At 38.7% G+C, this 19,454-nt stretch overlaps 1 protein-coding gene across 1 annotated transcript in view; it reads left to right on the top strand.

The window, feature by feature from the left end:
- LOC127416676 (C-Jun-amino-terminal kinase-interacting protein 2-like) overlaps window positions 1-19,454 on the top strand; it is a 45,337-nt gene that overhangs the window by 5,549 nt on the left and 20,334 nt on the right. Inside the window, exons 2-4 of the mRNA XM_051656159.1 lie at window positions 7,862-7,967; window positions 18,991-19,218; window positions 19,318-19,396. Of these exons, the coding sequence (XP_051512119.1) occupies window positions 7,862-7,967; window positions 18,991-19,218; window positions 19,318-19,396 (413 nt within the window). The remainder of the gene's footprint in view (window positions 1-7,861; window positions 7,968-18,990; window positions 19,219-19,317; window positions 19,397-19,454) is intronic.

Raw genomic sequence — 19,454 nt, 5'->3', positions numbered from 1 at the left:
GCTTTATTGCCTTCACATTATATCACATTGACCTGGTGGTATTTCTTAAAATTAATGCTATTTATGTTCTTGCTCTTCTTAATTCTGTTTGAAATGTCTTTCCAAAATGTAAAGTTTTTTGTAATGTCTATGTGTAGGTGAGTGTCAAATGGCCCATGATCTAATCGCTGTGTGTATATCCTGATCGTATATATTGATCATGGTGAAAGGTTCACCTTTATTGAATGTCAGCTGTAGTGCTGTGAGTCACCAGTCATAATTTCATTATGGGGGAGAAGAGATGTTTGTGTGTGTGCAATTCAGTTAATTTTTCAATTACTTTTGAAGCATTTTCACTAGTGGTCTAAGACGTTTTGATAGTTTTCTCCTTTGTTCCTCTTCCCGACTTTTTTATCCACTAATGTAGCAAAACTTTGCCCATCTAATCTTTTCATCTTGCATCTCTCTCTCCTCCTCTACCATTCTATCTTTTCCTTTCCTCCTCCTTTCTTCATAATTAATGTAGACTCACACAGTCAAGTGGTTTTCTCTAGTGTTGCTTCATTAGTGTCCCTTAGTGCTTAGTTCATTCTCTTTGTCTTCATGGGGTGAGAAACAGAATTAAAGGTGTGAATGAAAGTCACATGTGGCACCATGGCAGCCTGCCAAGTCAGCACAACATTCACAGCCAATTTAATTGTCTGTAATGTGACGTATTTCAGAGTGAAATGGGATATTCAACGAGGAATAAAATATAAGAGACGACTTTATCTATCAGGAATTGATTGAATCATGAAAAGTAGGCATTACAGAATCAGGCGATTGGAGAGAAGGGATTGAAAAATAAGAGGGCTTGGTGACATCAGCCTAAAAGGAAACTTGTTTCAGAGGCGGAGCAAGTTATTACATTTTGATTAAAGATTACAAAGACAAACCTTTGATTTACTTGGAATTAGGGCTGCGGGCGATATGGACCAAAAATCATATCTCGGTATTTTTAGGCTAAATGGCGATACACGATATATATCTCTGTATTTTCTACGAAGTGGGCTAAATGTTCAGTTGTAAGTCAAAGCCACATGTGAGATGGTAAATGAAGTTTGCAACATGCTTTGTTTCGGGGCAGAAGACTTTGCAGCCGGGGTTGCAGCAACAGCACGAATTTTAATACACTCTTTGTACTGCAGCTTATGTTTGCTCCCTTAAAAATCCCACAATGCACTGTAAAAACCAGGGCGCATCATTGCTCACTATGTTCCCGGAAACATCCTCGTGTCTTCTGAAGTCTCACGAGTCGTTAGATGACGAGCATAAGTGGAAAACTATGAAGTCCAAGCATTATTTTCTCTTAAAAAGAGATGTTGTTTTGTAATGTCTTTCATTCATAATTACCATGAAAGTGAAACAATCTTTTAAATATTTAAGTTGTTAAAAGAAGGTTTAAAATACACTATATTTTTATTTCTTCATGCCATTGATCTGTTTCACAGACTGTGATGATGCGTTTCCACCTTATTTATCAGCGTAAATCTCACAATGTTTTTTAATATTATACATTTTTTTAATATTGAGGGTAAATTTATAACAATATGGAATTAGTTTTACAACTTCTTGTTCAGTCACTTGTCATAACTAGACTGGACTACTGTAATGCTTTCATTGCATGCGCAATTAGTCCCCTGCAAATGATCCAGAATACAGCAGCACGTCTGGTCTTTAATGAACCAAAGAGAGCACATGTTACACCACTCCTTGTCTCTCTTTACTGGCTGCCGGTTGATGCACGTATCAAATCCAATGCTCTGATGCTGGCATACAGAACAGTCACTGGGTCTGCTCCAGCACACCTAAAATCATTTATGCAGAGCTACACGCCCACCAGAAGCCTGCGGATGGAAAGTTTCTCTAGCATCAGAATAGCATTCAAAACAAATTAAAGTGCAACAAGGAATTATTATTATTAGATTTTTTTTTTGTTTGTGACTGGTTAAGTGCTCATGGAAAATATGTGTTTTTAGCCGTTTTTTGAAGACAGAAAATGAGTCAGCTTCATGGATGGAGTTGGGAAGGTGGTATCGTGGTATGGTGCAGCCGAAAGTCCGCGAAAGTGTTTTGGTGCCTCTTTGTGTTGGTACAGCAAGGCGACGTTCCTTAGCCGACCGCAGGCTTCTAGTGGGCATGTAGCTCTGCATAAATGATTTTAGGTATGCTGGAGCAGACCCAGTGACTGTTCTGTATGCCAGCATCAGAGCCTTGAATTTGATACCTGCATCAACCGGTAGCCAGTGAAGAGAGACAAGGAGTGGTGTAACATGCGCTCTCTTTGGTTCATTAAAGACCAGACGTGCTGCTGCATTCTGGATCATTTGCAGGGGTCTAACTGCACATGCAATGAGAGCATTACAGTAGTCCAGTCTAGTTATGACAAGTGACTGGACAAGAAGATGTGTGGCATGTTCAGAGAGGGTCTTATCTTCCTAATATTGTAGAGTGTAAATCTACATGATCTTGCAGTTTTTTTTTTCACCCAATTTGGAATGCCCAATTCCCAGTGCACTTTTTAAGTCCTCGTGGTCACGTAGTGATTCGCCTCAATCCAGGTGGCGGAGGATGAATCCCAGTTGCCTCCGCATCTGAGACCATCAACCCGCGCATCTTATCACGTGGCTTGGCATCCGCGCTCAACTCACCACGTGCCCCACCGAGAACGAACCACATTATAGCGACCACGAGGAGGTTACTCCATGTGACTTCACCCTCCCTAGCAACCAGGACAGTTTGGTTGCTTAGGAGACCTGGCTGGAGTCACTCAGCACGCCCTGGGATTTGAACTAGCGAGCTAGCGAACTCCAGGGGTGTTAGCCATCGTCTTTTACCACTGAGCTACCCAGGCCTCCCATGATCTTGCGGTCTTTGAGATGTGGTCTGTGAAATTTTGTTTGTTATCGATGGTTACCCCTAGATTTCTGACCATTTTGGAAGGCGTTACTGTAGTTGCACCCAGCTGCACGGTGATGTTGTGTTCAACAGCAGGGTTGGCTGAAAAGACAAGGAGTTCATCCTGTTTCTCATTTGAAAGTATATCGAAATATCTTTAAAAGTCGATATACCGCCCAGCCCTACTAGGAATAATGTGCACTGACGAATTTTGCACTGTGAAAATAAATCAGTTTTGATGTTGAGTTTGAAGGAATGTTTTTAAGATTCAACTGAAGTCAAGATCAGTTAACAGCAATTGTGGCATAATGTTAATTTACACAAAAAAATATTTAGACTCAATAATCGTTAAAATACTCACTGTTTTAAAAGTATTGCCACAAGACGTACGTATTGACATAATTTTAGGGTGATAAATTTGCTCACTAATCTCATTTGTGTTAAGTTATTGCCAATATTACCACTTTGTTGCCATGATAACATAAACTGTAACCCTGCTTTTGGGTGTATGTTTGCAAAGATAAGTTTAGTAAGTTTTTAACTTTTTTGGATTTTTCCCCCTTTTCTCCCCAATTTGGAATGCCCAATTCCCAATGCGCTCTAAGTCCTCGTGTTGGCATAGTAACTCGCCTCAATCCAGGTGGCGGAGGACGAATCCCAATTGCCTCCGTGTCTGAGAACGTCAATCCGTGCATCTTATCACGTGGCTTGTTGAGCGCTATTCTCCGCGGCATCACACACAACTCACCACGTGCCCCACAGAGAGTGAAAACCACATTATAGCGACCACGAGGAGGTTAACCCAACATGACTCTACCCACCCTAGCAGTCGGGCCAATTTGTTGCTTAGGAGACCTGGCTGGAGTCACTCAGCACGCCCTGGATTCGAACTTGCGACTCCAGGTGTGGCCCCCAACATTTATGATTTTTTAAAGAAATGGACAGACAAGTCGAAATAATTTTTTGTGGTTATCAACGTTATGCCACAAATGTTGTCGACTGAGCTTAACTTGGTTGTAGATGTTATAATGCTATTTGTAATTATCACGTTGTATAGATGATGTTTTTAGATGTTATGTGTGTTTTTTTCAATGCATGCCTCAGAAACTGAACAGTCCAGGACTTACTATTGTTTGAAAACAAACCAGCTAGTGAATAGATGCATGATTCAGCTAATTAAGCCCATCTCTGGTGGGATGTGGTTGTCATGGTGACAGCTGCAGAGGTGACCTCACCCTACTTAACCTGCCTTGTGTCTCAGTGGTGTTCTCTTAATGGTGTGACATCACCTCCTGCACAGCTCAGGCTACTACGGCAACAGCCGATGACTGGCAGCATCTGTGCATCCCTAGGGCCTGAAACACGCCCCATCTTTTGTAATTAGGATGAACAGGCTAGGAGGGGCCAACTGTTGGTTATCGGGAAGACTGGAATGTAAAATGGGGCTTTGGAATGATGTTGGACATGAGGAGCTTTTACATTCTCCTTAATAAAGAAATTAATAAACAATCTCTTCATTTAAAAGATTGATTAGGCTGTCTATGGAGAGGTTCGTAGTTAACTGAGAAAACAGGTGTTTCATGTATGATTAATTAAATGCATAACGTCCCATCTGCGGCTTTGAAGATTGGAGAAATTAAATACTTTCATCTTTGTGTTGCTGTGACTCACAGTTGATGACCTTCTTGTATTTTTTTCCCCACATCTGTACTAGGGGTGTAAAAAAATATATATATCATATCGTATCTCAAAACTCATTTTTCTCAAGAAAAACATGAAAAACCCTAACCCCCCCCCCAAATTTGTCCCAGTTTCTATGTAAAATTCCAGGCCGATTTCTTTTCCCAGTCCATCCCTGTATATGTAGGAAATTAGTTGCCTGGGACAAAAAGCAATTATACTGTTTAGCTGTCATTGTACAAAAAATATTTGACTGCAAAATGTCATGAGTGACCAATCACAGTGAAGTATTCCAGAGATGTAATAACATTAAATAACTTCTTCACTAGTATTGCAAAAGATACATGCTTTGCAAATGGAATACATCCAGGAACGAATGTATTTATTAAATTAATATTTTGCAAATTAGAGCACAGATGATGTAGGTAATGATGCAAAACTAAATGTGTTTGTAGATGCAATATGAGCATGACCACTGCTGAATCTAAACTCCATGCATAATTCATACCTCACTGTGAGTCTGTAACTAATATCACAGAGCGCTTGTGAGTCTAGAGCACAGCTTCTCCCAGGAGCTTCCTGTATGCAGTGGAACCACAGGTAAAAGCTTAGCATGGACTGTGAATGGGAAAAAAGACTTCGCTGATGTTATGGTGATGTTGATCACTTTTGTTTTGGCATTAGAATGAAGAGTTCTGGCTTAGTGCTGCTTAAAATGGGCATATTAAAGTGCTTGAGAGAGGCAGGCTGGCTAATCTGGTTTAGCATGCAGCCTCAGTTTGAAGTGACACAACACCCACACACACACGTTAGTGGGGAGTTGCTCAGTGGAGATATTCTTCTAAATCCTTTAATATTTCAATGATTAACAAGAAGCACATTAACCCTCAAGATCTGTTCATACCGGGCTAACACTTGTACTGTTCGCGGTCAAAATGTACCGGAACAGTCTTTGTGAAACACTGTTTTTTTCTAATAAACATATAAACTGTATTTATATTTTTGACACATTTTGTGTGCCACACCTCTTAACTAACATCTTGCATAGTTATTATCACATTTTATTTAATTTTCTTTGCATTTTGGTGGACTTTATGGATTTAAACTTCAATGAGCTCAGATTACACCATTATATTTTTATGTAAAATAAGCAAAAACAGTTTTTCACCATCACTTCAGTAAAGAGCAAACTTGAATATTTATGAAAAGGCTGCTATATGTCATGCATTAGGGGCATCTGCTGCCATCTGCTGTAAAAAAAAAAATAACATGACAATTTTATAGCAATGACAAGTATAGCCTATAGGTGGCCTCAGTGTTCCCCTTATTGTTGCTTGGTTTCTGTAACTCAATTTCTAGATATTATCACAAGTTATACAATTGGATATTCTTTATTTTTTATTTTTTTATTTTTTTTCCTGGGAGGGTAAACTTTCTCCACAGTGGGTTCAGACATGTAGTTCTGTAAGTGTGCATGCATGTGTGTGTGTGTTCTGTATTGAGGCTGTGTCGCAGTCTCATCCATTCATTTCCATTCATTACTGCCCGTCTTTGTGTGTGTGTGTGTGTGTTATAAACTGGCGGCCAAAGGTTTGGAATAATGTACAGATTTTGCTCTTATGGAAAGAAATGAACAATGTATAGTCAGGACGTTAATAACGTGAAAAATTACTATTACAATTTGAAAAAAATTACTTCAACTACTTAAAAGAGTTCTCATCCAAAAAATCCTCCACGTGCAGCAATGACAGCTTTGCAGATCCTTGTTGTTCTAGCTGTCAGTTTGCCCAGATACTCAGGTGACATTTCACCCCACACTTCCTGTAGCACTTGTATTGTGTAGATGTGGTATTCCCTTGACCATCTTAGTACAAATGTATAATTCCAGGTCTCTCAACAAAGATGAGAAAATTATTTCAGATTATAGGCACCCGCTCAGATCACATGTCGAGGATGCCGGTATTCTGGAAGAACAGAGCAGAACAATCCTTTGTGCCACATGTGATTCAAATAAATCCGAATAAATGTTTTGATTAACTGTTCACTAGGCTATATTTGCTAAACTAAATTCCCCCCCAAAAAGCAAAAAATGTACACATTATACACCACAACACAAATATATGAATGCCATTGTTTAGCAATAGTAGTCCTAATGCAAAAACTGCTTTTCTATGACAATATTTTGTAGTGTTTACTCACATATGTGATATTAAATCATGAACCAACATTCACATACTCATTCCTTGTGCATTAATGAAAATTCAACTGATGTTTCAGATATGTATCAGCTATCTTACAATGACAAATACTCGGTTTTAGAGACGGAACTGTTTGTGTTACATGTTTTAAATCATATTGTGTAACACATGACCAGCACTGAATTATATTGTGATTAATATTAGTAGCAAAATACCACAGGGCCTTATGCTTCTAAACCCAGATCTTTATAGAATAAATATCAATAATGTCAAACAAGTACACTCAGTGTCAGTAAACAAGACTCTCTCTCCGCTCCCACTTCCTCCAAACATTAGAGATGTGTGTGATTGTGGTGCTGTGACTGTGGAACGCTGCATTGCAGCAATACTGTCAGCTGAATGGGGCTTGGCAGAGATGAAATCGTCCCTGTGTTAGCAGCTGGCATAGTCCAGAATCCGGGTTAATGCATTTTGCTGAGCCAAGGCACAGCCAAATATGGCAAAACAGAGGCTGGCCTTATTTAGCAGCATATGCTAACCCTCTTATCAATAATGAAAGGGGAGGTGAAAGAGAGAAGTAATGCTGTAAATTATGTTGCGACATAAAAGTCTAGGACCCACATCTTTGCTGGGGTGTAATTGAAATGGGTGTGTTTGTGTATATACATACATTATGTGTATGATAGAGTGCTATCACTGAGTGACCTTGTTGAATTGCTTGGCTGGAGACCAGTGTGCGTACACAATCAGCTGACATATTAGTTGATAATTCAGATCAGAATTCCCCAGGGACACATACAAACACATACTATTTTAAGAATGTGCTTCAGTCTGTCAAGGGCAGCACTGAGATCCATTGGAATGCATTTGACAGCAGCAGTTTCTTAGTTTATGTATGTTCCACTATTGTTCACGCAAAGGTAACCATTTTGCTCTTGCTTAGGTTAGATGTGACTCTGCATCTTGAGTACACATCTAACCTGTTTATTGTGTGAGGCCCTTGCAGTGTGTGTTACTGTAATGTGGTTGTGTATGGAGCGTTGATTATGTCGTGTTTGTGTGTGCAGGCCAGCTCATGACATCAGTCTGGAGGAGTTTGATGATGAAGATTTGTCTGAGATCACAGATGACTGTGGCATAGGCCTCAACTATGACTCTGACCCTTATGAAAAGGTACGCACCATTCACAATGCATGTATTCTATTCTGCTTAAGGAAAAATTCTATTCTGTTCTATTCAAGGGCACATTCCGTACTATTCTACTTGAGGAAACATTGTATTCTATTCTATTTTATGAAACATTCTATTCTGTTTGAGGAAACAGTCTTATCTGTTTTATTGTATTCAGCTTGAGAAAAGATTCTGTTTATATTCTGTTCTAAAAAGTATGTTAGGAATATTCTATTTAATTCTATTCTTGAAGAAAACTTTCTAATGTCCATTTTATTGAACTTTAGGAAACATTCTATTCTTTTCTGTTCTACTTCAGGAAACATTTTATTATGTTCTATTCTATTTGAGGAAACATTGTATTCTATTATTTTCTATTCTATTCTACTTGAGGATACATTCTATTCTGTTCTATTCAATTTGAGGAAACATTGTATTGTACTGTAATCTATTTTACAAAATATTCTATTCTATTCTATTCAACTTGAGAAAAGATTCTGTTCTATTCTATTTGAGGGAAAATTCTATTTTATTCAACAAAGTATGTTAGGAATATTCTATTTATTTCTATTCTTAAGGAAACATTCTAATATCTATTTTATTCTACTTGAGGAAACATTCTTTTCTTTTCTACTTCAGGAAACATTTTATTATGTTCTATTCTATTTGAGGAAACATTCTATTCTATTATTTCTATTCTGTTATTTAACTTGAGGAAAAAATATATTATGTTCTATTCAGTTTGAAGAAACATTGTATTCTATTCTATTTTATGAAACATTCTATTCTGTTTGAGGAAACATTCTTATCTGTTTTATTGTATTCAACTTGAGAAAAGATTCTGTTTATATTCTGTTCTAAAAAGTATGTTAGGAATATTCTATTTAATTCTATTCTTGAAGAAAACTTTCTAATGTCCATTTTATTGAACTTTAGGAAACATTCTATTCTTTTCTGTTCTACTTCAGGAAACATTTTATTATGTTCTATTCTATTTGAGGAAACATTGTATTCTATTATTTTCTATTCTATTCTATTCTATTTGAGGATACATTCTATTCTGTCCTATTCAATTTGAGGAAACATTGTATTGTACTGTAATCTATTTTACAAAACATTCTATTCTATTCTATTCTATTCAACTTGAGAAAAGATTCTGTTCTATCATATTTGAGGGAAAATTCTATTCTATTCAACAAAGTATGTTAGGAATATTCTATTTATTTATATTCTTAAGGAAACATTCTAATATCTATTTTATTCTACTTGAGGAAACATTATATTTTTTCATTTCTATTCGAGGAAACATTATATTCTATACTATTCTACTTGAGGAAACTTTTTATTCCATTCAATTTGAGGAAACATTCTGTTCTATTCTATGAATCAGATTGAGAGTTTTTATTATAATTTTGTTTAAAAACTTTATAACTTGTTTTTTGCCATAAAATAGCCATGGAAGCTAGCATGGCATTATGTATCACTAACAAACAAACTATTCTATTCTATTCTGTTCTATTCTGTGTTAGAAATATTCTATTCTATTTTAGGAGCTATTCTTATTTACTCTATTTTATTTAACTTGAAGAAACATTCTGTTCTGATTTATTCTAGGTTAGGAAACATTCTATTTTATTCTATTCTAGACTACATTGTGAAGGTAGTGCATTGAGTAAGGGCCAAATAACAGGCCATTACAACAGCACAAAACAGAAAAAGGTGTTTTCTAGAATGCTTTGCAATAGCATCTTGGTTTTTGCTTAGCCCCTTGACTATAGTGAGTCTGGGTCAGAGGAATTTTAAATACCTACTTGAAAACAATGTAAAACCTACTCAAATATGAAACAGTCTTTCATAATATAGAAAAAATCTTACTTTGTTTCCTTTTATTCAGCCAAACATTTTAAAGAACAATGTTTGAGCCATGGTGTATTGTGCTATGCCTGTGCTGATTGGGACAATGGTTCCAGAGTCCAGCTTTGGTCATGTCCCAATTCCATTTCCCCTCATTTTTCCCCACCTTTCTGTCTCTCAGCAGCTCAGAAATATGTAAAACAATGTCAGAGCAATGTCAGCTGATGTAGATGTGAAGCTCAGTTTCCTAGAGACGAAATTGTAAGCACAGCATCACCCAGTTCTATCACGCTCAACGGGTTTTGTTTGAATCCAGAGGAAGAGCAGTCAGTAATACAGTGTTTGTTTCAAATATGGATATATTTATGTGGCTCATCACTGGACATGGTGTCATCACTTCACTCCCCAGCCGTGCATGTCAAAGAGCTCATTTGCATTTTAAAAGCCTCCAGGGCGGAACACATACATATTCACATGTGCTCATGACAGTATGTCTGAGTGTTGATTTTAACAGAAAGTGCCGTTTAATATTTGACTCCTGCTGGGCCAATTTAATTGTGTTTGATGTTTGTGATGTTTTTGAGAGCATCTTATGTATGGTTATCTTTTGTTATTGTTATCTGTTTCTCTCTTTGAGGTAGTAGTGTTATTGTAAGTGTGGAAACATTTGTGTTTGACACTGTGTGTTGGTGTCACGGTCCTGTCACTCTGTCAGTTTGGGTTTTTGTCTGACAGGACCATGGCATCATCATCCCATGTTCTGTCTTGTGTTTGATTGTCTGTCTTTGTGTGAGCGTACGGTTTCGGCTGAATTCCCTGCCATACGCTCTTCGGTCTATCTTGTATCATGTCTGGAGCATGGTGTCTGGATCCTGACTTCCTGTCTGGTTCAGTTTTTATCTGTGTTGGGATCCGGACACTCATGCTTCATTTTCTGTCTGTTATTGACGTGGGTGCATCGTGCTTATGTCATCTTGGTGGCATGCACTCGCGTCAATAGTTTATATCTGTCTCTAGCGAACACGGGTGCGCCTCACATTGCACTGCGTTGCGAGCTGTCTTGTGTTTCATGTCCGGAGCATGGTATCTGGATCCTGACTTCCCTGTCTGGTTCAGTTTTGGTCTGTGTCGGGATCCGGACACTCATGCTCCATGTTCTGTGTCTGTCTCTTGCGACTGCGGATGCGCTTTGCACTCGCTTTGCGCTGCGCACACAGGTCGCGAGCTGTCTCCATGTTGTGCTGAGGTTCGGTCACTTCGGTCTGAGGTTTCGGGTTTGTGTGTGGCCGAACTCTCGCACAGGTATCCTGTCTTGTTTTTGCCGCCTGTTGCGTGCATCGTGTGGCATTTGCTTCGCGACATACTCTCAGGTTTTGTTTAGTGTGAGAATGCATGGTGTCGCTTTGTTTGGCGTTGCTACGCATTCTCTCATCTTGTTTGTCGGTTGGCATGAGCGTGTATTGCCTTATTGTCTTGGCGATGTGCGCTCATGCCATTCGGGTGTTTTGTTGTCTTGTGAGAGCATGTGTCTTTGTTTTGTTTCTGCATTGCCACGTGTCTCTCAGTCTTACTTCATACCCCGCATCCTTGTTTGCTTATTATTAATTCATTTGCCTCACCTGTCCCCTGTTAACCTGTTTGATTTCTCTCCCTATTTCAGTCTCCTCGTGTGTGCTGTCCAGTGCCAGTTCGTGTTGTTGTCCAGTTGGTCTTGTGTGTTTGTTGGTTCCAGTTGGTCCTGTTATTCTGTCCCGTTTCATCCCCACCCCGGTCCAGTTGGTCCTGTGCCCCGTTTTCCTCTGCCCCAGCCTGGATTGTCTGTTTGTTTTTTCCCCTTGTGGGAGTTTATGTTGCATTTTGCCTTTGTTTTTGTAATAATTAATCCCCTTATTTTTCACTCTGCATTTGGGTCCTGAGCATCATCATTCTCTGACCCTGACAGTTGGTTGCACCAAGAGACTGTAAATGTTTTATTGCAGTGGCCATGTGCCACAGCTCTAGTAAAAGGTTTGATGACCCAGTGAAGTTTGCTGCTATGCAAAATCTCTCCTCTCCATTATTCCTCAGTATTCTCTGGAGAAATGTTCAAACATACATGCATCGATTGTAACTCTTCGTGTGCCTTTGTTGTGTCAGATTGATTTAAATGAGGCGATTCTGTTCCCTCAATCTCAGTCAGTGGGCATCATAGCATGTAGTGACCTCAGCAATTGTTCAGTCCATAGGCAGATTGATTAGTTGGTTCCGGATGGTGATTGGATTTTCCACAAGCTGGTATTTTATTTATTGGTCGGATGAGCTGAAAGGGGCAGCGGAGTCCATGCAGTGTGTCAGACCACAGGATGTTTTGGCCACAGCTAATGGCACTAATTCTGCACATACACACATGCTTGTCTCACAGGATTATATCACGTGAAAGTAACACTGCATTGTGTTTGAAGGGCCTGTCCCTTGTCTGTACAGAATATTTCCTCTATGTCTAGAATGTGCCACTGAGTGGTTATGTAAGAAAACGTCTATATATATATATATATATATATATATATATATATATATATATATATATATACGTATATATGGATGTCCAGATACTATTTTTTAGAGGCCGAGTATGAATACCAATACTTCCTTTTCAGTACTCGCAGATACCTTTTTTATTGCTGTTTTTGATACATGAAGTGTATCCATTGTGGGCACACACAACCCACAATTCTTTGCTTCAACGGAAATTAACATCATTTGCCTGAAAGAAAATCACGCCAGTTTGCCCGAAAATATGATCTTCAAACGCAAGTAATGTTAATTCCCAAGTTGAAGTGCCTCAGTAAACGGGTGCTGAGTATATACAGGTAATATGTATAATTATAGTAATATATGATTAAAATTAAGTAAAAGTTTGGGGTGGGTAAAAATATTGTTTTTCCGATGCATCGCAATCTTCATTTGAACGATCTCGATATTGATTCTTAAATCCCAAGATCGATTTTTCACTCAATTTGCAACCCTCCACTACAATGAGAGGGAATCACTTGCATTTCCAACTAGGGCTGGGCGATATGTAAAAAATATTTTAGTGATAATCGCCTTAAAAAATATCGCAGTATCCGAATACATCGTCAACCCCCCTGCCGAGCGTCGGTGAATTTTTTGGCTTATTGATTTTGCTTTAAAAAATTTAATTCATTTATTAAAACATGAAAAACATAAACAAAACACATTTCTAAATTCAAATTGCACTTTAAACTAAATGTAAAAAGCTATCAAATAACGAAGTGATCAAAAATTGTATTTAACCACCTCCCCAAATCCAAACATTTACCGTCTCCATTTGCCATCACGCAAGCATCCGTCAACGACAACAGGTGGAAAATTACTAATACCTTAATATAATTAAGAACTAAAGACAATTACAAATGTAAAGACAATAATAATCAAAATAAACAAGCCTAATAAATTCCCTTGTGTTCCCAATATCATGCTGCCAAATGTGTGTTCTTATCGAATTTGTGTTTGTATTGTGTTTTGGTAATACAGTTAATGCTGCCTAAAGAAAAGAAAATAAAACTCAATTTTAGGTTCAAGGTGAACATGTCTTATTATTTTATGATTGAATCACTTTCAGCTTTGTTTCTTTAATACCAAGATATATATTACGGTACCTGCAGAGTTGCGTTCACTAATGCATCACAACTGCTTGGAAATAAAGCGAACTAAACTCACAGCACCTCCTGAGATGATTGGAGATCATTTGCAGCGTTCTCATAGACGACATTATTGTTGCAGTTTTCAGACGAATGAAACAGAGAAAAACGAGTGAAAACTCTTTTCATGCATGTGTTCCATGAGACAGGCTTGCGCTGCACGCCTCTGAAAAAACAGCAAGCATTGACGGCTTTTATTTTGTCTGTTCTTAAAAATATAATAAAGTGTGTTTCTTCAAGCGCGTATCTGTGTGACAAAATTACCCACGCATGAAATACATTTGGACGAGGAGCTTGCGGACTGGATTTAGCCTTGTCGCATTTTACAGGTGGCGGGTGCTAGTTTCACACCTTGGGCTACTGTTTAATATATTTGGCGACTTCCCAGATCCATGATTTTGCCATTTCCCGATATTGTCGATCATCGTTTGTTCACAATCGGCATCAGGATCTTTGTAAGATATCGTCGATGTCCGATTACATCGTCCTATCGCCCAGCCCTCTCTCCAACCAAATTTTGCGCTATGCAACTAAAGTGAATAAATTTGGTTACTGACTGTAAATATTTACATTTCACTCACCAGTAATTATATAGTTTGGTCGTGAAGTGTTCAGCAGCGAGATCCTTTCACAGCGTGTTGATAATAAAAGTTGTTCCGTGTAATGTGTGTCCAAGATGAGATCCACACAACCTATTTGTCATTGAATAATGTCTGTTTTAATAATCTTTCTGTTCTTAACAGTCAGTTGTTGATCAAAACCAAAAATAAGCATTTAATTCTAATTATGCATCGCACCAATGAGGTAAAGCCATTCGAGTCTCTCGTTAAAATGTGTTCATCAAAGACGCTGTTTACAGAAATGCCGTTTTTTGTTAAAGAGACAGTACTGGTTTTAGCACGTGTTCAACAAATACTTGTAAATAGTACAAATTATGCAATTTAACAATAAATATGTAACAGAAATAATATATGAAATATAATATCTTATTTTTTTTTTTTTTTTTTACATTTTTAATTTGTTTTGGGGATTTTCTCCCCTTTTCTCCCCAATTTGGAATGCCCAATTCCCAATCCGCTCTAGGTCCTCGTGGTGGCGTAGTGACTCACCTCAATCCGGGTGGCGGAGGACGAATCTCAGTTGCCTCCGCATCTGAGACCGTCAATCCGCGCATCTTATCACGTGGCTTGTTGAGCGCGTTACCGCGGGGACGTAGCGCATGTGGAGGCTTCACGCTATTCTCCGCGGCATCCAGCACAACTCACCACACGCCCCACCGAGAGCGAGAAGCACATTTTAGCGACCACAAGGAGGTTACCCCAACATGACCCTACCCACCCTAGCAACCGGGCCAATTGGTTGCTTAGGAAGCCTGACTGGAGTCTCTCAGCACGCCCTGGATTCAAACTCGCATCTCCAGGTGTGGTAGTCAGCGTCTTTACTTGCTGAGCGACCCAGGCCCCTAATATCTTATTTATTGATTGAATACATTTATTTGTTAATTTTTAAAAAGCCAAACTGTGACCAAAACGATGAAAAAATAATAAAATATAATTAGTAAAATTAATATTTTCCTAATGAACCTAGTTAAAATGTCCCCTGTATTATTAGAGATAATTTCTTTAATATGTAAGCAAAAGGGACATTATAACTGAAATAAACCCATATGAATTGACACTGAATCGAATCGAAATCTCATACCCATATGAATCGAATTGAATCGGGAAATCTGTATCAATACCCAGCCCTACTAAAAGTGCACCTGTAAAATCTATTTTCTTTTCTCTCTTCATCAATATAACTCTCCTAAAATGTACCTCATACATTCCCTTCCAAAGGGACTTTGTTCCCTTCTCACTCAAAGTGCTTGCGCTTATTAAAGAGTGGTGTGCTGTCATGGCAACCATGATAAGTTCAGTTTCCGTTTGTCCTACAAAGGTCGCCTTGTTTAAATGAGGATGCTTGGTATACCGCTGCTTTCAAAGGATGCATCCTAGCTAGCACGCAGCCTTCGAAAGGAGACACAGCTCATGTGTCTGAGGTTGCTCGTGCAACACGTTTTATTTTTTAATGATTCTTCGACAAAGCATTTCCATCGAACAACACTATGACAAAAACACAAGTGCCAATTCCATCCCTCCAAACTCTTATGAGTGAGAGTTAGACGAGTTTTTCTGATGTGTATATGTGTAAGAAAATTTGCAGTTTATTGTTTGTGTGTGTGTGTGGAGGGATTAGCTAAGCAGCATGAAACGGGGCATAATAGAGTCTGTCCAAACTGCTCATAATGAGAGATCAAAGACAAGAGAGTGAGGTGTTTTCCTTTTGAAACGCTGTGTATGCATATGTGTGTGTGTGAGAATACTGTATGTACTGTACAGTTTGTGTCTGTAGTTTTATGCACATTTTGCTTGTGCATAATTTGAAACATAATTCAACACTGCTTCGAAACACAAAAACTAGTGGTGCACCGATCAGGAAATTTGAGGCTGATACCGAACTCCAAATTAACTTAAAAATCTTGTCTGATTATGATATCATTTCACTCGCTTTTGGCGCCCCCTGCTGGAAATTTCACAGGGAAAACTGCTGCGAAACTTAATTTTCGTTTTGCAAAAATGTTTCCACGGTCACGTAATGATCAGGAGTCTAGGCTGATTTAAACTTAGGACTAGGGTTTTTTAACTAACAGTGATGCTTACCTCAGCAAACACTACTAATTACTGTAGGTACCACTGACTGAGTGAGAGATGTCCAGGTCTTCCTCTGAATTATTAAACAGCCCTCGGTTATGCAGCGCAGTGCTGTAGTTAATATCCTTTAAGTTAGTGTAGACAGTTCTTGTTCTGCACCGCCTCTTTCCCACATCTACTGCAGTAGACGGCCATTATGTTACCTTTAGTGTTTGTTTGTGTCTATGCATGCTCTTTCAGCTTCTCTTTTCTCTCCTATTCCACTCGTGCAGTATTTCCTTCACCTTCTAACCCTCTTCATCCTTTATTCTCTTCTCCTCGGCTGTCTTTATAGATCTGCCGTTAGTATGCGGTCAGTGTCAAGAGCGCTGCATTCATTCATGAGTTCTGTGTGGGTTCGGCTGGCTCAGCAGAACAGTTTTTGCTGGTGTAATGCTGACTCCGTCTCTGAGCAGGGCAGTAAAATCAGTGCTAGTCAGGGGTGAAACATCGTCCTTGGAAAGATGAGAACTATAGAGTTTCATTTCCACTGCAAGACAACAAACCATTCATTCACTCCCCCTTTCATTGGAGCATTGAGTTCCTCTCTTAAGTGTAGTTATCAGTTATCTGTGGGCTTGGCTGCTGCTGGTCAGGGGTATTGATTGCTATAGATACAATATGGCTTATAGATTCAGGCCCTGATGTATCTGATGCAGTGTGGGACTTTTTTATTGACATCAATCGCAAATATCTGCCAACCAACCTGTGTTAGTTGCCTGTTATTGCCTCCGCCTCTTAAAATTGTTTTCTTTTTTGGCTGATGTCACCAAGGCTTCTTACTTATCAACCCTTCCCCTCCAACCAATGACTAAATATGTTTTATTTGACATTAAACATATCTACATGATGGTATATTTCCCTTCCACTATCAATCTACGTATATACAGTAACACCTGCTGCAAAAATTACGGCTAGTACTCAAGTCTACATCCAGGACTTTCCTTTGCATGGCATGAGCATATTGCTAAACTGATGGATGGAACACAGCATTAGAAATGACTAAATCATGCAAGGTAGACATGAGAAATTCGCTCTTAGTTTGAACTTTTATGCTGACTCTGATATCTGTGGATATCTGATTTTGTCTTATGTAATTAATCTTGGCTGGCCCATTCAAGCTAACCTGAGGTATTATTTATAAAACATTTTTACAGTGCTATGAACAGCTACACCACATATACAAAGAGAAACATTTTTTTCCCTCATTTCTTGTAACATGCTTTGTTTTTTTAGGGGCCGAGCACCGATAGTGCAATGCCCCTGTTGTATCTGTTAGTGTTCTTCTTCTTCTTCTTAATATTCCTTTGACTAATAATCTATGCCAGTTCGAACAGTATGGTAAAAAGTTGTTAAGTTTGGCTCAGTAGTAGAGGAGAGTCTGAACATTCATCGTTGCAAAATTGGAGTGCTTAACTCAAACACTCTAGCACCACCAACAGTTCAAAGTTGCACTTATAGTTATGCTTTTAACTTCTGAGCCAAATGGCCTAGAAACAAAATTTTCCTAAAAATATATTTTCTAGATTTTCCTCCATTTTGAACGATCTGAAAAAGCTACTTTTTTTCCTTCAGATTATTAGTCATCTATTGGTCAAAATTTAAAGCAGTTTTATTTGCATTTTAAGTAATTCTACTTATGGCTTTTATCAAACAGTATATCCATTGTACTATTGGTGTGCTTGAATGTAATTTTTGTTAGCAGCTATAGTGTTTGTCCATTGATATTGTCTTCCTAATGCTTCCTACACACTACACAACTTTCAAAGACGTCGGATTGTGGTACCGTTCATATTACACAACTGTCTGTCTTGTCATGGAGGTCGTAGGGTTTTCAAATTACACGAGGAATCGGTGACAGGGGTGATCACATTACAAAACATTTCACTATTGACGAATCCCCGACGACTCAGCCTGGACTCCAAATTACGTTTCAGAACAGAGTACAGGCGAGAAGTAATACGAGATACGAAAACAAATGCATGATCATATGTTATGCATTTCAGAATATGATGTGTATGTTTTTAATTGCCTTTACATAATGTGTAAAGGCATCATATATTTTATTGGTTACAATATGAAAAAGTACCTCCTACTGAAAAATCTACCTATTTGCTTAACTGACTGTCCAAGAGAATTGGCAGTTTCTCTCCAACTCTTCTCTTTCTCCACCCAGTTGTGGTACAGTTCAGAGGAAACATCAAATAGGCACTGGTGCTCCTGCCAATGTTCCACTAATTTTTCCTCCATTTCTTCGGTCCAATGAGACTTTCTTGATACAGCAGCCATGCTAGTTGATGTTCTGTTGCAGGTACATCAGGACTCCTCCCACTGAAACTTCCCGTGTCCCGTTTCTTGCTTTCTCATTGGCTGTAGGTCAACGCTGCAGTTGTATTCAGTCAAAACACATTTCACATTGAGCGATTTGGAATCGCAGACAGGTCTAGATATTTAACATGCTAGATATCTCGCTGACATCGGCGACATGTCAGCGCTTCTCTCATATCGCGTCTTTGTTAATTCATACATTGCGTTCGTCGCTCACGTGAGCGAGCTCTGATTTCGGGCTTTTGTTTGCGATCTCCACAAAACTGTCGGCGAGTGAAAATCGGGCCTAAAATCGTGTAGTGTAAACTTGGCATAAGACGTCATGAAGAAATTGAGAGTGATAGTTGTTTGTTTGCTTTTATTTGGGTAAAACTGAATTTCTTTCTTTCTTTCTTTCTTTCTTTCTTTCAGGACTGTCTGATTTTGGAAAAGAATGATTTCCACCACCCTGTGTGCTCATTTCAAGATGATTTCCAAGAGTTTGAGATGATTGATGATGAAGACGATGATGACGAGGAAGAAGAGGAAGCAGATCCTGATGCCCCTTCCTCACCGTCGGCATCTCCTCCCCCCTCACCTACTCTTGACACTCTTAAGAGCCGCCCGACTACTCTAAACCTGACTGCACCAGTTTCACAGGTACTTCTAAGACACACATGCTACCCTTAAACGATCAATATATGAACATATTTTACAGTTGTAGCAGTATTTTAATTCTGCTATTTGTCCTAATCTCAGGACTCTCTGAATAACAACAGTAATGTGCCATCACGAAAGTCAAGCTGGCAGGATTCTCTTCGAAACCTTACTTCACAGGGTAATCTTCGCTCATGTTCACTTGTTTTCTTATCAGCAATCTTAAAGGGATAGTTATC

This window comes from Myxocyprinus asiaticus, chromosome 26, assembly GCF_019703515.2.
Source record: "Myxocyprinus asiaticus isolate MX2 ecotype Aquarium Trade chromosome 26, UBuf_Myxa_2, whole genome shotgun sequence".
NCBI lineage: Eukaryota > Metazoa > Chordata > Actinopteri > Cypriniformes > Catostomidae > Myxocyprinus > Myxocyprinus asiaticus.
The sequence above is the reverse complement of the archived record's forward strand: the minus strand, read 5'-3'. Positions and strand labels throughout refer to the sequence as shown.